Source organism: Furipterus horrens, unplaced genomic scaffold (genome assembly GCF_987537825.1).
Source record: "Furipterus horrens unplaced genomic scaffold, mFurHor1.1.pri manual_scaffold_1, whole genome shotgun sequence".
Taxonomy (NCBI): domain Eukaryota; kingdom Metazoa; phylum Chordata; class Mammalia; order Chiroptera; family Furipteridae; genus Furipterus; species Furipterus horrens.
This window is the reverse complement of record NW_028327171.1, coordinates 207283023-207303579: the sequence shown is the minus strand read 5'-3', so window position 1 is coordinate 207303579 and position 20557 is coordinate 207283023. Positions and strand designations below refer to the sequence as shown.

The following is a 20557-nucleotide window of genomic DNA, read 5'->3' as shown; positions in this document are numbered from 1 at the left end:
AATAAGGAAACAACAGTAGAATGGATGAAGCCAAGAATCAAATCAATGATTTGGAACATAACCAATCAGAACAAGAAGACGACAAAAGAATCCCGCCAAAATGAGGATAGCGTAAGGAGCCTCTGGGACAACTTAAAGTGTTCCAACATTCACATCATATGGGTGCCAGAAGGAGAAAGAGAAAGAGCAAGAAATTGGAAATCTATTCAAAAAAAATAATGAAAGAGAACTTTCCTAATTTGGTGAAGGAAACACACATGCAAATCTAAGAGTCCCAAACAAGATGGGTGCAAAGAGACCTGCTCCAAGACACATCATAATTAAAATGATGAAGGTTAAAGACAGAGAGAGAATCCTAAAAGCAATGAGAGAAAAGTAGTGTTACCTACAGGGGAATTTCCACAAGACTGTCAGCTGATTTCTCGAAAGAAACTCTGCAGGCTAAAAGAGACTGTCAATAAATATCCAAAGTCATGAAAAGCAGGAACCTACAACCAAGATTGCTCTACCCAGCAAAGGTATTATTTAGAATGGAAGGGCAAATAAAGAGCTTCCCAGACAAGAAAACACTACAGGAGTTCATCATCACCAAACCATTTTTATATGAAATGTTAAAGAAACTTATTTAAGAAAAAGAGCAAAACGACAAACAATAAAGTGGCAATACAGATCTATCAAAAATGTAATCTAAAAAACAAACTAAGCAAACAGGAAGAACAGAGACAAAATTATAGATACGGAGAGCGTTTTGATGGCTGCCAGATAGGGGATGGGGTGGGGAGGATGGGTGAAGAGGTGAGGGGATTAAGAAGCACAAACAGGTAGTTACAGAATAGCCATGGGGATGTAAAGCACAGAATAGGAAATGGAGCAGCCAAAGGACTTATACACATGACCCATGGACATGAACAATGGTGTGGGGACTGCCTGAGCGAGTTGGGGGTGCTGGGTGGAGGGGGTTTCTAAAGGGGAAAATTGGGACAACTATAATAGCATAATCAATAAAATATAGTTAAAAATGGTAAAAAAAAAATGAGGCAAGAACATTTTAATATCTTTTTACTTGTTTTTTCAGACTGTGCTATGATGCATCTAGACATACTTTAGGAACCAGGTATCAGTAGTAATAACTAACAAGTTATGTTCAGGGTTGCAAGATCCCCAAAGAAAAAACAGTGATGACCTGAACTTGGTGTATTTGCAAGAACACAAGATTCAGAAGATGTTTTAGGAGATGCCTTCAAAAGAGTGCTATGCTTGTCTTCTCACTTGTATCAACATTTAGTGTTTAAATGCACATATCTGAGAATTTCAGGTAAGAACTGTCCGGGGGCGCCTCAAAGGAATATTTAACATTGCCTGTGTTTTTATTTGGGCGTCTATTCACCTTGGGTTTTCTAGGAGAATTTCCATCACAAAACCTCTGTTCCACTTACCAAGTGTTTCCTGATCCAGGGCCCATTCCACAAATGGCTCTCTATATTTTCACTTCAAAGTGACACTCTGAAAAGGCTCTGGGTGACTATCTCCTCCATAAAATTTCCTTAAAATATATTCCCCATGAATGTATAAGGTTATGCAAAATTAACACCCTTAAGAGACAAGATAACAGATTAGCATACCTTTAACCATCCTTTTAGGCAGCTCTAACATTTTAAAAATAGGCACCTGGGTTTCTGAAACTCAGACTCTTGACAGAGGTTTAATGCTTTAATCCTTTCAAGTGTTAAAAACGTACCCTTCTGATTGCCCCCTAGGGCAGAGTGAAATAGTCTTTGTAGATTAGTAGCTTTTTTTTTTTAAGCACAAAACTTAGTCTTGTACATTCTAAAAGCTTTCTACAGCACAAATTTAGGTTTAAATTTCTGCACTCAGCCGCCAACAGGCAAAAGCCTGCTTAGAAAGAATGCTCACCCAAGTGAATGAGCCACCATCTTTCCTTATTTTCTTAACGAATTCTAAATTAAACAGCCATGTTGTGGTCTCTGCTGGCTAGAGAAAAATGGAGACTTGCAGTCCATTCCCCTTGGGTCCATTCTGTCTAGCTAAATATTTCCCCCAGTTATACAGACAAACACTGAAAATTGCACGTAGCCAGGGTTTAAGGAGCCCTCGTGGGGGTGTGGTCAGGCCGGGATGGGCTTCCTCCCACTGACAGCTCTAACACCGGTGTGCCATCGTGGTGGACCGAGTTACCTCCGGAGGGAAATTTCCTCCTTTGACTGACCCTTCTGTATGGTCAACGAGAGAAATCAGCTCTTATTTCTCTCATTTAGCCTTTATTTGTTTACCAGCGTCAGTTTAAAAGGAAGCAAGCTTCCTGCTGCTCACAACTTGCTTATTTCCAAGTTAAGAGTTTTCGGGAAAACCTTCAGAATGTTGTTTCCCAGCCCCTAGAGGCAAATTGCTATGTATTTAAAAAACATTTTCATATTGAACAAAACATTTTTTTTCCCCTTCTGACTTTAGCGCTTGTGAATGCCAGAGGAAATTCAATTTTGAGAGGGATAAAAACATAACATCTCTTTCTAGTTAAATCTGAGCATATGCAACGCAGACAATGAATTTGTAAGCCCATGCGCATGGAAGCAAGACTTGTGGGCTTTGTGCTCCCTCTGCGCCTGGCCTGGGAGAGCCCTGACCTCTCACTGAGGTCCTTTGTCCCTTCGTTGACAAGTGCTTCCTAGTGACTCAGACCCGGAGTGGGTTCAACTGTCTCCTTATGGACCCCTTTCACAGAGAATCACTAAATATTGCTCCTCTTGGAGGCCCCCAAGAAAACTGGTAGGAGCCAACCGAGCGAGTCACAGCGTGTGTGGGGGTGGGGTGGGGGCTGTCGCCCCAGGGAAATTTGATAGGACCAGAGGCATTGCGGAAGCCAGACATACCATTAAAAAAGACTGAATATCCTAAAAGTTGCACCACCATCAATATTTTCTTTATAATTGTAAAACTTTTAAAATAAGAGGGGACCTGTAGGTATTTGGTTCAACACCTCCTTTCACAGATGGTCAAACTGAGGCCCCCAGATCCATGTTATTTGGCTAGTTATTAGTAAACTCCAGACTACCACTGATTATACACCCGGAACGGCCGGCACGTCTGAGCCATCCCAGCCTGGCCATGGGCCCCACAGAGGCTTCTCACTTCACCCTACGACTAAAAACCCGTGCTGTGGAAAACAAACGGTGGTGGAGCAATTCACCCCTGCACTGGAAGCCAAGTCTCCTAATTCTTAACATAAATAAGCCATCCTTCGATTCAATGATGCCTTTCAGGTTAAAAGATTCAAAGATATCCCATCGCATTCCTCTCTTTTTCTTATGTATTTGTAATGAACTCCAAGTCATGTTTAATCTTTTATGGATCCATTGATCAAAAAGTAGCATATAAACTGTATGCGGTGATCAAACGTTGCATAGATGGACAGACAGAAAAAACGAATTACTCTCAATCAATAAATGAAATCGGTTTAGGAAATATTTTCTTCTCACTTTTTCATTTTTTAAAAAATGAATGTGCTTTGCTACTTGTAAAATGAAAAATAAAATTAATGGAGCACATTTAGTATACAAAAGAAGCTGGGTTATACCGAATGAAGGGAAGAGGCTAGGGCAGAGTGCAGTGGCTCACAGCCAGGACTCCAGAATGAGAGTCACGGGTTCAGATCCTGCCTCTGCCCTCCGCTTGGCTATGGCAGCGTGGCCGGCCTCCTGACGTTTCCTCGGCTTTACAAGGAGCGTTGTGACAGCGCCCACGCTTCACTCAGTAACATTGCTGAAGTCCACAGCCCGTGTGCAGCGTGCAGGGAGGAATGAGTACGTGTCGGCCATGGCTGCTGCACTTGGCGCTCTTGTCATCTTAAATGCCGGCACAGGGGCGGCCCCACTGAGAGAGAAACCCAGCCGGCACAGCTGCAGGGGCTTCCGTGTAGGAATCGTACAGTGTTACTTATTCCTAAGCAGTGATGCTGCGGCTCTCAGAAAGTTAAATATCCAAGGCCCTTCCCTGTGCCTCAGAGGGGGCAGAGTCGGAGCCTCGGGCTGGCCTGTGCACCCCACTGATCAAGGGGAGTCCCGGGGTGGGGGTTGGGCCTCAGACACCAGCAGAGGCCAGAAGCCCCGGAGGGAGGCCCACGGTCAGAGTGGAGCCAGGAAGCATCGGTTTCCCAGGTTAATCTTAAAATGGCTGAGGCCCAACTTCCTGAGGCAAATGCAGTACCTCGTAGTCACTGTGCAGGCCCACTGCGGCCACCAGAGCAAAAGGGCCAGACTGGCGTCTGCTGGCCGCTGGGCCTGGAAGGAACGGAGTGGTCAAGGCTGGTGTCTAGTGGCAGTGTCCTCTAAACAGGGTGAACCTTGTGATCTGCACCCGCAGGCTCCTCTGGGGGAGCCCCAGGCTGTGCTGCTAAAAGAAGAGGGAGGAGGAGAGATAATAGCCATTAGATTAATAATACCAGGTTGTCTAGTATCTCTTCAGCTTCCAGAAAATTCCAGAGGCAGAATGAAGTGTGACCAGTCCATCTGTAAAGGGGTTGAGCGTTTAACTGACAAAAGCCTTTCCTTCCTGGTCCCAGTGCAGGGCCCCTTCCCAGGCCTGGGGATGCTGCAGGAGAGCTGCCAGGGAATGAAAGCCCCTCATCCCTCCTGGGGCCAAGGAGAAGAGAAGGGTGAGGCCACCTGGACAGGGTGCGCAGCCTGGGAAGGACAGAACCATTGACAAGAAAAATGCAGCCTTCCCCAGGGGGCTCTGTTCCCTCAGGCAAGGCCAGTTCCCTTTGAGGCAAATCCCCACCTTCTAACAGGACAAAGGCCACTCCTATCCTCACTCCTCCTTTTCCACTTGGCTGTTTTGCAGAACAGGACAAGGACATCCTCCGGGCAATGGGCCTGGGCATGACAAGCCCTCAGGATCAGCAGGCAGCCTTCCGATTCAGGTCTCCCACCCCGAGGCAAAGGCATCAAAGCCCACTCCATCCTCCTCAGTCCCATGGTGGGAAGGGTAAAAAAACGGGACACGGTCTGACAAGTGGCAGGTCCGCACAGGGACCCAGCACAGAGAACTGGAAGGCAAAAGTGGCTGGGAAATCTGTGACGTACAACCACTATATACATGGGACGCCCGCAAAGGAGACTGGGATGATGTACGGAGCCTTTCTAACTGAAGAGCTCAAGCACAGTTCTGAAAAACTGAATTGGGGGATCGGGGGGGCAGAGTTTAGCCATTTGAGGGAAGATGGTGCCGTGGAAAGGACAGAGGTCACTGGGAGACAGAGCCAGGTGTGAACACTACCTGTCCTACTCGCTGGACATGGACCCTTGCGTGAGTGACTTCACCTCGATGGGTTTCAGGTTTCTCACCCGGGGAAATGGGGTTCCTGTCTGTAAAGCCCCTGACTTGTAGGGGAGGTTCAGCAACCAGCTGCTGTGAGAACCACACCCACTCACGGGTGCAGCCTGGGCTGCAGAAGGAATGCATTGGCTACAAAAAAAAAAAAAAAAAAAAAAAAAAAAATGGAGTTGTTAAGATTTTAGCTGAAAATTTGATCTGAAAGAAAGGTCCCCATGGCCTATTGCTTAGCTCATTCTCTTTCCTTTTGTTTCACAAATGAATGGGAGAGATGTGGGGCACAGTCCAGGCCAGAGGGTGCGTGGTGAGGACCCCTAGGGACGGATTTGCCCCTAGGCAGTGCGCAGAGAGCAGCCTCAGCCCCCCACCCCCGCCGGACTCCCGCTGAATCCAGAGACGCTGAGCTCCCCGTGCTCTGCCCTGCCAGATGCTCCTTGGTTTCAGGTCTGGATGTGACCTGGCAACGGCGCCTTGGGTTGCCTTGGTAAGACGGGAAAAGCTACGCCACAGCCAAAGGAAAAGGAGCACACACTGTATGAAGTGCTTAGGCTGTTTTGTTTTGTTTTTGTTTTGTGCATCATTTTAGCAGATCTAATCTAATTTTGCCCTTTAGGACATCCTGCCTCCAGGCCCTGGTGTTTCAAACCATTTCATACCTAGCTAATCTTCAATCACACCTCGATGAAGTAAAGGAAGTGAAGCATTTAGAAGAGATGCTTGGGGTGGGGTGGGGGGTGCTGGTCTCTATCTGGGAGGATTAAGATTCTGCTCAATCAAAACAAAACACAACCAAAACCAGAGCAAAAACCATCAGTGCAGCCTTAGGGGGCTGGGAGGAAGAACAGTAGCTGGGGGTGGGGGAGGGGCAGGGGAGTTAGGGACGCATGGGGCACTTTCTCCAGTCCTCATCAAAAAGGAGAGGGTAGGGAATCATTTTTCAGGTAATCACGGTGATAATTAGAGAGATCCAAATCTGTCTATCCCACCACAGGAGCCCAGTTAAAAGGATTTTTAAAAAAAAGAAAAAAGAAAACTACACTAAAATCAAAAGATTTCCTTATTGTGCTTCAAAACCAATACAGTTTGCATAATAAACCCCCTAGAGACATTTACTTAATATTTAACTAAGGTTAAATTACAAGATTCGACTTCAGAGGCACTGGGCAGAATCTCTGACGCCTAATTCTGTTCCGTTCAATGCAAGTCAGCAAGGGTTACAATCCGGCCATTGTTGAATACTTTTCAAGACTCATTAATCTCAAGCAAGAACCAACTTAACAAGCAGGGCAATCTTTTGAAGTGAATGGTGGTAGTGGTTTAAACAGAGGATTAGGAGATAATCACATTTCAAGTCATCCTTTGGCACTAAATTGACCCCAGTCTGGGGGTTGTGACTCACAGGGACGGGGCAGGCTGTCTTCCTCTCCTCCCTGACCCAGTGTCTCAGGCTCCCTGCGACACAACCCGATGGCAGCCAGTCCACGTCCAGAGATGCCACTGCATTTTGACATGTTATCCCAAAGTTGGCCTCTGAACCAATTTCTAAGACTGCTTTATAAAGTAACACCCTAGACTCCACGGCAGATGGAAACTCTCTCGACAGTAGGCACGATTTACATGGAAGGCTTAGATCTGCTTTGTGTCGCAGGTATCAGCCAGCCCGCTTTCAACAGTCAGGATGTGAGAGACGTGAAATCCGTCATTTTCAGCTCGAGCCCTCTGACATCAGTGCTTTGACTTGGAAGAACAGGAACAGAAGGACCTGCCAAGAGGAATCTTCTGCTTTTACGGCTTTGTTATCACCAGGATTTTGATTGTGCAAAAAAAAAAAAAAAAAAAAAAAAATGGAATTTATATTCACCAAGCAATGAAGCATTTTGTTTTAAAGGGTTCCTCCAATTGTGTTGGATACAATACAGCAAGCGATCTAACATTTACAGAGCAATGAATTTGATCTATCTTTCCAAAGTATTGTCAGATACCAAGGGGATTCACAACACAAGACAAACTAGGCGAAGCCACATTCGCACTCAGTCTGCAAAAGAAATAACATTCTTTCTTCTTGTTTTAATGTTATTCTCCCGACTTTTGCTCTTTTTCTTCTTACTCCACGTCATAGATGGACCTCTTTTAAGAGTCACATAGTGAGCGTGTAAAGAAGGCTCATGACCATGTCACAAGCCTCCAAGGATCCTCTAGCTGGTCCTTTCGTCTGAAAGCTCCAGACACGCCAGACCAGAATCTTAAAGTGCCTTGAGGAAGATTTCACTGCTAGGATTATAGTCCAGATCTCTTGATATTCTATTCTTGCCCACAGCTCTGTACCCCAGTGAATTGTCTAGCCCCATCCCCAGCCCAGGCCCGAGTATGCGCTGGCCCGAGATGGATGGAGTCATGCTACACAATGAGCGGGGTCAGATTGTCTTGCAAATCTGAACTAAAAGATAGTTGGAAAGTTACCAGCTGGCAACAGGAGGTAAAGATGCAGATACATGGAGGGACAGCTTGATTGTAGCAGACAGCTGTTTACTGGCCTCAGTTCCTGTGGGGGTCTGGTTTTTACGGGTTTCCTCAGAATCTTAGAACAAACCCCTCACCTTCTGGAGCTAGTTGGAGTAGTCTCTGTTCCTGGAAACCAAAAAACGCTGCCTAGAAACATCGGCCTGGTGTTTCTATTATGTTATTACAGGACCATGAGACTCTAACCAAACCTTGAAGCTGCTGATAGAACTCAAAGTAGATCCCCCTCCCCATATACATTCCTTGCTTCCAATCAGGAAGGTCATCAAAAGCTATGGTTTATGAGCCCGGACTGGTGTGGCTCAGTTGATGGGGTGCCATTTTGCAAAGTGAAGGTTGCTGGTTGAATCCCGGTCAGGGTACATTCCTGGGCTGCGGGTTCAGTCCCTGGTTGTGTTCAAGAAGCAACTGGTCTATGTTTCTCTCTCTCTCTTTTTCCCCTTCTTTCCCCTCTCTCTAAAAATAAATAAATAAAGTTTTTAAAAAAGATTTAGATTTAAGCTATGAATTATTGAAAGAGAAATTAACCCTATCTGGAAACTCTCAGGAGCAACCAGGGCCTTCAACACAATCAGAGAAACTATAGGAATGGTTTGGATATGATAACAATTATTTTAAAATAATCACACATAGGTTAGAATGATGGTGAATATATACTTTGATGTTAGGTAAAAGCATTCTTTTACAAATGGGAAAAAAGGCAAGGAAAAACTCAAAGACAAATTTTAACATTATTGAAGTTCAGTTGGCATGCCAGGTTTTCTAAGGGCTGTTCACCCAGAGTAAGCTGTTGGGTTGGCCAAAAAGTCCATTTAGGCTTTTTCATAAAATAAAAGACACATTTTTCATTTTCACCAATAACTATTTATTTGGATATTGTAAATATGTTGGCTTCTTGTGGGTTGAGGCCAGGCCAGGGCTGCTGCTAAACATCTTCCAATGCATAAGACAGCCCCACAGCAAAGAATTATTTGGCCTCAATGTCAATAGCTCCAAGAAACTTCACAAACTACTCCATACACTACACAAATCTTTTACAGTTCAGTTCCTTTTTCTCCTTTCTTGAAATAATAAAGCATAACACACCAGAAATGTTGCATATCTTCTTCCTTCTTCAATACTAAAATGGTTGCACAAAAATTCAACAATTTTGATAAGTTTTTTTAAGTGAACACTGATATGACAGCTGTCACAATACGATCTAACAAAATTGTTTCAAATGAAGTGAAAGGCAACTAAGCACTACTAGAGCCATCTGATGAAAAAACCGAACAAACTTTTTGGTCAACCCAATATTTTGTCGTAAGGAAAACATCAAGCCAAAATGATTAAATGCCTGAAGACAGGAGTCCTAAATTCAAATACCTTAAAAGAACCAGGGAGGTCACAAAGGGTAAGACAATAAGGAGTGGTGAGGTCTGTGACTAAAGTGAACCCACAGTATACAAGCATTAAAATTAAATTTTAAGTTACTTTCTGAGGTCACTGCTGATATAGCACATAGTTAAATACCACTTCTCAAAGTCTTGAACTTCTAAAATCTTATATATAAAGACATGTTGCCTCTGAGCTATGAAAAATCAATAGTTCAGTATCATTTTATGTTACTACTTGGTGAAAATTATTAAAATATCAAAGCCTCTTTAAAAAATACTCAAAAGGAAGATTTATAATTCATGAAAGAGTTGATACAAATGGCTAATAAAATTGTGAAAAATGTTCTCATCACTAAAAATATATGAAATGAAAATGAACTGAGATACCATTTTTCACTGTTTAAATTAACAATGATTAAAAATGACTACTCCCTGACTGGTGTGGCTCAGCGGGTTGAATGTCATCCCACAAAGTGAAAGGTAGCTGGTTTGATTCTGGTCAGGGCACATGCCTAGGTTGTGGGTTTGGTCCTGGTTAGGGAGTGTGAAAGGCAACCAATTGATGATTCTCTGGCACATCGATGTTTCTCTCCCTCTCTTTCTCCCTCCTTTTCCCTATATCTAAAAACAAATAAATAAAGTATTTTTTTAAAAAAACTAAGCAGACACAAAGCTCACGAGGAAGCATCAAAATGAGTACTCTCACAGAGGCGATGTGAGCACTAAAACCAAACAATATTTCTAGGAAAGTAATTTTGGCATATGAATCACTGGCCATAATGTGTCTATCAATCCTTTGTGGCAGGAAAATGTTTCCTCTTAGAAATAAGCCTATTATTTCCCAATGGAATGTTTTTATTTTGGGTTGTTTTTTTTTGAGAAATTTTATAAAAGTTTGAGCCAAACTGGCACATATGACGGAAGCAAGATCTCTAATGCTGTGGAGAAATGGAATTTCACTTTGGTTTGGTCAAGGCAAAGTTCAAAGACAAATCATGGCTCAACTTTGAATGAGCAAGCTACATTTAACTTTAGACTAGATTTTAATCTCCTGTCTGCATTCCTCCTAAGTTTGATTTTTAAAAATATTTTATTTATTTATTTTTAGATAGAGGAGCAGGGAGGGAGAAAAAGAGGGAGAGGAACATCGATGTATGACTGCCTCTCACATGCCCCCAACCAGGGACCTGGCCCACAACCCAGGCAAGTGCCCTGACTGGGAATCAAACCTGCAAGCCCCTGGTTCACAGACTGGCATTCAATCCACTGAACCACACCAGCCAGGGCCCTCCTAATTTTGATTTTAGCTACTTTTCCCATTTCTTTGTATAGCTCATCTTGAATACCATGAAATATGTGAAAAGAGGCAGAATATAAACACGTAAAATGTCTTAAGTACAAAGGAAATGAGCCTTCCAAGAATCAATTGTATTATCCTTCTTTGCATTGCTATTTTACAAAGTAGAGAATAAACTCATTTAGCCAAAAGTTAATTTTGCTTCATGTTACAAAGGCAAACCATGCAGTTTCAATGAAATTGCCCCACACCTTTTTAAGATACAGCAACACTATTTTAAAGCCTTCACTTTAATTTTTGGTGGGGCTGTTACCAGGCCACAGATGGAAGTCAAGAGATCAAAAAGTCACTCAGTTGGACTGTGGCTCTTTCTGAAGCACTATCTATAATATCTTTTAATGAACATCTAATTAGATAACCCATTTATCACCTTTTATAACCCATTCACCACCTTTTCTGTCCTAAAGTCAAAGATTCTGCTGAATCCAACCAATGACAGGTTAAAAACCTTGGTAAGTGACAGATGACTAAAATAATGAGTTGATGTCTTTCAGTTAACAACAACTTATTTTCTGGGATAAAATACCTTTGACTTGTCAAGAAAGGTATATAAAAGACACTTACGTAGAATATAATTGATGAACGCAATCCGCCCACGTGATACACAACCACAGCAAACAAGCAACAGGAGAGAATAATTGGCACATTTTAATGCTTAAACCTTCAGCCTTAATGTCTCTTAAAAAAAATCAACAGTTAATGCTCTTCACGTCACTTAGAAGCTCTGCTAAGAAACAGAGATGGTAGCCCTTTCTTTCTCTCTAGCACAGAAGGCCATGTTACTTAATCCAATGTGACCCTGGGCAAGTTATTCAACCTTTCTACATGTCAGTTTTCTGATCTGTAAAATGGGCTGGCAGTAACCACTTCCCAGGATTGCTGGGGGCATTGAGCAAGGTAAAATATAAGAAGCACTATTACAATGAAAGGCACGTGTACTAAGGGATCAACATATGACAGGGCCTGTTAGTATTTGAACTATTACTATCCCAGTCAGAGAAGGAAAACTCTGACTCCAAAAAACCTCCGCTGCCTTGCGGCATACCTCTTCAGGGGAAAGGCTAAGGGAGTAAACCCCGACAGAAAATCCGGAGCCGGAGTCCCTAAGGCGGTTTGACGTTGTAGTCAACACCGGCAACTCCTGCGGCGCACCTGAAGCCAAGCTGTATTGACTCCGTCTTTCCCTTGGACCCTTCAGCTGCAAAGAGAGGGGGGGTCTGCTGCATGGGCAACAGCAGACCCTCCATATCACCCTGCCCAGGCTCTGTAGCTTCAGCGTCATCGCAAGATGTCGATTCAACACGGGAGGAGACAGATACCGTGTCACTCCCGAGTCGGACTGCACAGCCATTCTTGGCGGTGCAGATAGACTCTGAAGAAGCTACACCATCGTCTCTCGAGACGGACGGCTGCCGACGACGACGACGACGACGACTATCCCAGTGCAAAGGATGATGAAAATGATACTAACTGACTGTTATGAAAATCAAATACAGTAAAGAAAAAAACATACTGAACACAGATGCCTACAAAAGCCAGGAAAGATGTATCACAGAAGGAGGAACAATTGTGACTGGGACCACAAAGCACTTGGAGAACCTAAATTCTGCTAAGCTATTTGAGACAGTATGAGTCACCCTGAATATAACAAATGATTTGCCAAAGCAATAAAACCTGGGACTTCATCCAATGACAACTGTAAAATTAATTTAAAAAATTTGACAGGAGGTCTGGGGCTCCTGAATGCAGTTGCCTTCCAAAGACTGTGGGGTGAGATGAGATGTTTCAAGTGATAAGACTTCAAGCTCTGCCCCTTAGATGATCAACATTTCTTAGTCCCCACCCCTTGAGGAGGCAGCCGCTACTTCAGGGATATCCCTTCCAGGAGAGAGGCTGCCTCTCAGTCAAGCTGAGAACCTCACCCCGCTCCACCCCTCCTTCCCTTCCAAGCCCCAACGCCACCAGGAATTTCCTTTCCCTTTGTCCACTTTCAGCACTGGAGCCAAGCTAAGCATCTCATCACTATCTCTGTAGTGCAGGGTCCCCTCCCTTCCTCCCTCTCCCTCCTTTTCCTCCCCTCGCCCCTCCCTCTTGCTCTTCTTGCATATGTACCCCCCCACACACACACACACACTCCCCACCCAAGGCCTGCATTCTCTCCACCAGGAACTACCAGGACCGCACGCCCTGCCTTACGGCTGACCACAGAGAACATGTAACTCTCAGCCTGGATGCCTTGTGGACCCGGCCACACACCCATGTCTAAAAGCAAGTCACAAGTCGCCAAAACTCAGGACAAACTGCATAACCAAAGAATGTGCTTTCCGTTCTCAGGCCAAGATTTCATTGGCTCACTCGCTAACAAAAGGCTGGTAATTCTATCTCAAACAGGAAATCCTTTGCGCACTTTGAAATGAGGACTCCAAAGCGGAAAATCACCACCAATAAAGACCATCAGAGAGCGCTGGGACTGCTGTCTCCCATCATCCCCGCCCCCAGGGAAAGCTTTCCACGCTGGGGGTGGGGGAGATAATTAGCCAAGAGCTGACCATACACATTACAAGATATTCCCAGGTCATTTTAAGTAATTAACATCGTTTGCCACACGCAACCACCATAAAAGTTGGGGTTTCTTTCTTTAACATCTCAGAAAACTGAAGCGCCTGTGGGTCTTTCCAGCATTTTCAGTTCTTAAGAACAGAAGGAATGCGCCCTCCTCCACCCCAGTTGCTCCAGGTTGAGAAGCTGGATTCAGGCAGGGAGGGGGCCCACCGCCCTAACAGTAGCCTGGTGCAACATGCATGTCCTACCTAAAAGGATCATACTTTTTAAAAAGATTTTATTTATTTACTTTTAGAGAGAGAAGAAGGGAGGGAGAAAGAGAGGGAAAGAAACATCAATGTGCGAGAAATACACCCATCAGTTGCCTCTCACAGGTCCCCAAGTGGTGACCTGGCCAGCAACCCAGGCATGTGCCCCAACTGGGAATCGAACCCGTGGTCTTTCAGTTCGAAGGCTGGAGCTCAATGCACTGAGCCACTCCAGCCAGGGTGGATCATACTTTTAGACAGAAGCTAGATTTCAGAAGAGAGCTGGCCAGGAGACAGTGGCAGGGAAAGAAAAAAGTGGCTTGTAGTTTTAGAGAGAACAGGAGAAAACAGGAAGAATTTGCGGCCAAATAATCCTGACGGTGATCCCTAGGGAACTTCGTGGTCCTTTAGGCTGGAGGCTTCAGCCCAGGCCTCAGGTGGCTGGACTTCAAGTATTCTGTGTTCTGTTGGCATATAATGTTTTTAAAATGTAAGCCTACATTAAAAAGTGGGAGCTTGCATGTGAAAAACAGATCTGGCCACGCTACCCATGTTTCCTCCTGGCAGTCACAGGAGTCACAGAGGGACAGCTGGCCCCCGGCGCCCCTGGCGGTCACGCTGTGGCTCTCTGATACTCCCCACCCTGGCCACCTCTCTCCACCCAGGATTTCATTTTTTTACTTCTTTCCCCACCCCTTGGGGACATTTGGGTTTATGGCTCCTGATCAAGGCCGCTCTAACTTGCTCTACAAACGAAAAATATGAAGCCGGGAGGGGGCGGGGCAGTCACTTGCTTAAGATCCCACAGCTTCTCAGAGCAGAATGCACAAGAACCCCGACTCCTTCCCATACAACCAAGCCCTTCGGAACCCCCGTTTTTACTGCAGAATCTTGAGTGAGGATACCAGTCATGCTGGCATCCTTGCTCCTGACTCTCCTTCTCCCAGAGAATCCATCTTCGACCTTAGAGTCTGCGGATCTTTGAGACCCCTTTGCCTTCATGAACTAGTCACGCTGAAAGTTCAGGTTCTCAAGTACCAACTTGCAGAGGCCTCCGCAGGGCAGGCCCCGAGCTCTGTGCACACTGCTGGTCTTCACAATGATTCTGGGAGATGTGCGCTACTGACATCATTCTACTGACGAGATGGGCAAGGCTGAGGACCAGGACACCCGGACAAGGGCAGCGGCTGAGCTGCTCTTGAACCCAAGCCTTTCTGGTCCCGAAGCCCGAACAATGGCAGCAGGACACGCTGCCTTGCAAATATCCACCACCTCGCCAACAATAATATTAATAATAACAAGGACTTATTTGGTCCTGAAAAGATAAGCAACAGAGTCCTGAGTAAAAACATCAGAAAGGAGTTTCACTGCTCCACCTGGAACTGGGACTGGGCTCTGGTTTCTCTGCAAGCCTTATATGTCTTTGCCTGATGTTTATAGAGCATCACTTAATATCCCTTGGAGTTATTAGTCAATGGCTTCTAGTTTCAATTTTTGATCCAATTTTACTAAAATGGGCCTCTCAGGATGCACTTTATGGTTCTTTACGGGTTCTCAAAAAGGTCCTGTCTTCTCTGAGCATCCCTTCTCTGCTCTTCACCCATAGGGAGGTGGATACCAAAGTTTACAGACTCCACAAGTTGTGTTCATAGTGTTTTAATTTTTCCAAAGTAAACCAGGCAAAAATTCAACTCTAAGTGATTAAAAAAAATTTTACTTTAAAATGCCCTGGCTGGTTTAGCTCAGTGGATTGAGCGTCGGCCTGCGAGCTAAGTGTCGCTGGTTCGATCTTCCAGTCAGGGTACATCAGAGAAGGAAAACTCTGACTCCAAAAAACCTCCGCTGCCTTGCGGCATACCTCTTCAGGGGAAAGGCTAAGGGAGTAAACCCCGACAGAAAATCCGGAGCCGGAGTCCCTAAGGCGGTTTGACATTGTAGTCAACACCGGCAACTCCTGCGGCGCACCTGAACCCAAGCTGTATCGACTCCGTCTTTCCCTTGGACCCTTCAGCTGCGAAGAGAGGGGGGGTCTGCTGCATGGGCAACAGCAGACCCTCCATATCACCCTGCCCAGGCTCTGTAGCTTCAGTGTCATTGCAAGATGTCGATTCAACATGGGAGGAGACAGATACCATGTCACTCCCGAGTCGGACTGCACAGCCATTCTCGGCGGTGCAGATAGACTCTCAAGAAGCTACACCATTGTCTCTTGAGACGGACGGCTGCCGACGAAGTGATTAAAAAAGGAACATACATGCAAAGCTCTTGAACACCAAAGCAGGTAGTTATTGTAAAATTAGCAGCGCTCCGTGAGTAATAGTGATACTTACAACCCATATGATGATCAGTCTTCTGGATAAATAAGGGTCAATATTCCAGTGAGTGAATGGAAGAAATGTGATGTAGAACACTTCTTGACCCAAAGCAGCGGAAAATCTGAATAGGTAATAGTAGAAATAATTCTTCACAATGTACTTCTGCACATAAGCCTGAGGAAAAAAACAGAAGACTGTGAGTTCATTGGACATGTGACTACAGGGTGAAGTTTGAAACCTCTAAAAACTCAGGAGTCTCAGTTACCAAGGCGCTGCCTCCCCTCCAGCTGGGTCATTGTGATATTATCTCCATCAGCGTACATTGTTGTTGAATATCTATCAATTCAATTTGTTCACACAAGCATAGAAAATGGTAGTGCTTTATAAAAATTAATAAGTAACATCTGTGACAGAAATATAAGGAAGACATACAAAAAAGCCAGGACCTTTTTCCTGTGTATTCAGAGGGCTGGAGACCAGAGAGGGGAACTCAGTGAGGCCACAGTGCGGGTCGATGGTGGTGCTAGGCCAAATCAGGACCACAGGGGTTTCTGCTTCCCAATCTTATGTTGCCACATTAATAGCAAAAGGAAATCTGCAGATGGATTTAATGATTTTCAGATGGAGAGATTAGCTGGGATTATCTTGGTGGACTCAACAGAATCACAAGGATCCTTACAAACAGAAGGAGGTGGCAGAACGGTCAAGCATCAGGGAGAGATTTGAAGATGTGACGCTGCTGACTTGGGAGACGAAAGAAGGGGCCAAGGGATGCAGATGCCTCCTAGAAGCTGGAAAATGGAAAGAAACGGATTCTGCCCTGGAGCCTCTAAAAGAAATGTAGCCCTGCTGCCGCCTTGATTTTAGCTAAGGAAGAACCATTTTGAACTTCTGACTCCCACGGCCTTAATAGAATAAAGCTGAGATGCCTTGAGCCACAAAGTTTGTGGTAATAAGTTACCGCAGCCATGGATAACTAACAGGAAGACTTAAGAAAAGTCACCTGCTGATGAACGTTTTTAGTTTACCTTTTAAGGGGGACTAAGAAGGCCAACTCAGTACAGTATATACACGTGGGGCCTGCTAACGTGCACTCCCGTATTCTATCTTTTTTTCCTCTTATCCTAGAGCAGGAAAAGGCCAGCGCGAGGCAGTGGGGAGGCAGGGAGGAACGTAAGGGTGTTAAAACGGGAATGAGCAATCCACTCAAAATATGGTAAACACCCTTAAGATATGGTATACAGTAGTCGCTCTCGATATCGCGATTCACTTATCGCGGCCTCACTGTATCGTGGGATTATAAAAAATATTATATTTAATTATTTATCGCGGGTTTTTCGCCATATCGTGGGATTTTGTGGTACTATATATATATATATATATATATATATATATATATATATATACACACACACACATATGTATATATATGTGTATATATATATGTTGTTAAAGTTACATAGGTTTAAGAGTGTAGAATATGTTTAAGAACATAAGTAGTGTTTATAAAAGCGTGGAAAAGGTTAATAAGGGAGTGGGAAAGGTTAATGAGGGACTGGGAACGGTTTATACATGTGTGGGAAGGGTTTATAAAGCCTTAAAATATATATAAATACTAAAATAATTGTAAGGTTCCTACTTCACGGATTTTCACCTATCGCGCACGGGGCGGGGGGGGGCGTTGCCTAGAATGTAATGCCCACGATATGTGAGGGAATACACTGTATTAGTGATGAGTTAAGAAATTAAACATGCTACTTGTGGTAGTCATAGACTTCATAAAATCAAAGTAAAATGCAATGCCGAAAATGGGGAGAAAAAGACAGCCGTACCACCAAGGCGACTGTGTGAAGGTCCTTATAGCTCTGGATTTTGTTTTGTGCGTTATACAGATTCTGGGGTCCCTGAATCCTGGAGAAGTTCAGAGAATAAGTTACATGTATTTACTCTGAACACGTTCATTTTGTGCCTGTGATGGCCCAGAACCTGTGCTGGGTGCCAAGAAAATTCAGGTGAGTACAATAATTTGGGACAATTAAGTTTTAAAGGCCCACTATTGTGTCTGAGACCTTGAAAAAGGCCAAAAGTACGTTATACTTAAGGAATAAAACAGAAAGATGACCTTGGAAATTGCAAGGATATCACTGTACTTGACACTGTTGGCTGCCTACCAAATGTGCATTCCTTTCTCTCTCCTCTCTAAAAGTTTCCTGATTTTATTCCAGCGTCTCTACCTTCCCCCACATGGAGGGAGGGACTCATGGGGAAGTGGGCACTGCCCTCAGTTCCAGAGGTGTATCTGGATTTGTCTCAACCAGTCACAGTTCAAGAATCCAGCCTCAAGCCAAGCAGTGCGCGGCACTACCTTGTTGAAAGTTACTGATCAGGGGTGAGCACATGCTGTAAGCTGCAAACTCTTCTCTCTGTGTGATGAACTTTACTTTTAAGTGAATTCGAATGAGAGAGAATGGCAACCGATCCCACCTACACAGGAAAAATAACAATGCACAAAATGAATTAAATAAGTTTCTAGTTTCATTTCTCTGCCAAGATAATATTAGGATTAGATTTGCAAAATAAGGACAGGGGGCCATGAACAAATAAGTGACAAACTCCTGTCTCTTATCTGAAAACTCATCTCTGCAAGTCCTCTCTTAGAAATGTAGATCTAATAGGGCTGACATTCAGGTAAACACGGTAAAGAGCCCCTCTCAGCATCGAGATGACTTTAACCTGCCAGCTACCAGGTGCACCTGGTAAAATCGGTCCTGCGTTGAAGCTTTACAAGGAGTGCTTGAGCCAAGCGCTCCCAAGGTCAAACCTTTCCCTGGTGTGTCATTTCATGGTTCCCAAGTGCTGTTGACATTGTAAATACTCAGCACAACCACTACCCCACCCTGGAGATTTACCTAAGACCACGTTCAATTATCTTAATCCTAGTAAGTAATTGAAAAGACCGTCAAGAATGACAGCAAACCTCTCTAGTGTTCCATATTACTAAGTAATATCTTTAGACATGCTTTTTACAGTCTCACGGGAATTCTTTTTTTCTTTTTTGGCAGGAGGAGAGCTAACTATTCTCTAAATCTTCCAGGAACAGAAGAAGCAAAGGTAAAATTTTAAATATCAGCCTATACAGATAGGACACCTAAATGGTTTTTTTTGAGAACATCTCTGTATATATGATTAAATAGCTTGTTATTTACCTCCAAATTCTTGGGGGTTATTATGTACTTAAATAAAGCAATTAAGTATTTACTCTTTTGTTTTGTTTTGTTTTTTTGAACAAGAATCTCAGTTTCCCTTGTAGGAAATCTTGGTGTGTATAACTTCGACATATTTTTGGAAAGAAGAATTTCAGTTTCAGTGTATGTGTGATCCCGTTGGGAACAATTAGAGGGAGAAGAAACCTGGGTTAGAAACAGAGGTGGGAGGTAAAGTGAATGGCAGAAAGAGCGAGCTGAGAAAAAGGAAACAAAGTCTCAGAGGTCTGCGTATACATTTCTGTACAATTGGCAACGCGCAAGGGGCTGAGCCAGGCTGCGGAGCGGCGTCTCTGGGCACGGACTTAAGAGACCGGGATGAGCAGCTAACTTTTTAGACAAAAGATCAGGATGGCACTGACCATTTAGGGGGAGTGGAGAGATACTTTTAGAAATCAAATGCTTCTCAGGGTGCCTATTCCCTGCCACAAAGCCAAATGAAGACGTTCCTAGAAAACAAGGGATGATAAGCTAGAAATTATTCACGTATCTAATATAACTAACTGCAAAGTATCACCGACAGTCTCACTCGTATATTTTAGTTATTGGCTTATGGTCCTGAAAGTTAAAAAACAGAAGTGTTTCATAGGTGAAAAAGTGTGACCGCAGTCTCCCAAGGCCAGCCTGCCTTTTTGGTCATAAGTTCCCCACCCACCCATTTTTCTGAGGTTGGGTTTTCAGTAACTTAACCTGCGGGCCAGAGACAAGCTGCTGTATTTTGCTGTCACCAGGGTGTCCCGTCGTCCCTGCCTGGCTGCCTTCAATACATAAATAGATCAGGAGAGAGAGGGAGCCACACAGGCTCATTGTGTGGGAAAAAAAAGAACACTGAGACTCTGTGACATCCTGACTCCATTCTGCTCTGAACACCTGAACAGCGTGTCCCGCCCCTGACACCCCCCACCCCCCACCCCCGCTACAAGCACACCACCAAGGAGTCCTAGATGCAAAGACAGGTTGGCTAGGTCAGTGGTGCCCCTGGTCGGGGAACGGCTGACCCACCGCAGAGGAGCAAATGCCCCGCAGACTCAGCAGCTGGCCCTGCTTTTGAGCTTTCAAAGAAGGAAAACAAGACAAAGGTTTTAGCCAAAACAATGTGTGACCTGGGGGAAGTCAATTTGCCTTCTGAACTTCAGCGGCCTCAGCTGCAAAGGACCGGGTAATACCAGTTCAGTTGCTTTTTAATATACAAAAATTTTTAAAATACGAAAAGACCTCTTAAATAAAATGGGACCCGAGGCCTATTACATAAAATAAGACAAAGTCTGTACGAATTGGTTGAAAGTGAGGGGGCCCAGGGAGTCCCTGTTTCAGGCCAGGCCAACTCCAGTCCCCCAGTCCTTTTCTGGAACAGCCCCTCAGAGCAGGTCAGCAACCAGTTTGCAAACTGCTGACCCTCGCCTCTGCCAGACCCCACCTAACCACCGCCTTCCTAGAATTTACCTTTGGCCCTGAGTACACAGGCTATAGGTACACCAACCCCAAGGTCTTTTGATAAACTGGGGACCAAAAGTCATCACAAGGTCTAATTACTCTTGCCTGTTTGTTCAGAACAGAGCTGTAAATT

At 44.4% G+C, this 20557-nt stretch overlaps 1 protein-coding gene across 1 annotated transcript in view; it reads right to left on the bottom strand.

Annotated features, from left to right (window-relative positions):
• The window catches only part of SGPP2 (sphingosine-1-phosphate phosphatase 2), a 94399-nt gene that overhangs the window by 37379 nt on the left and 36463 nt on the right, over window positions 1-20557 (bottom strand). The window contains exon 2 of the mRNA XM_090284609.1: window positions 15743-15901. Within this exon, the coding sequence (XP_090140735.1) occupies window positions 15743-15901 (159 nt within the window). The remainder of the gene's footprint in view (window positions 1-15742; window positions 15902-20557) is intronic.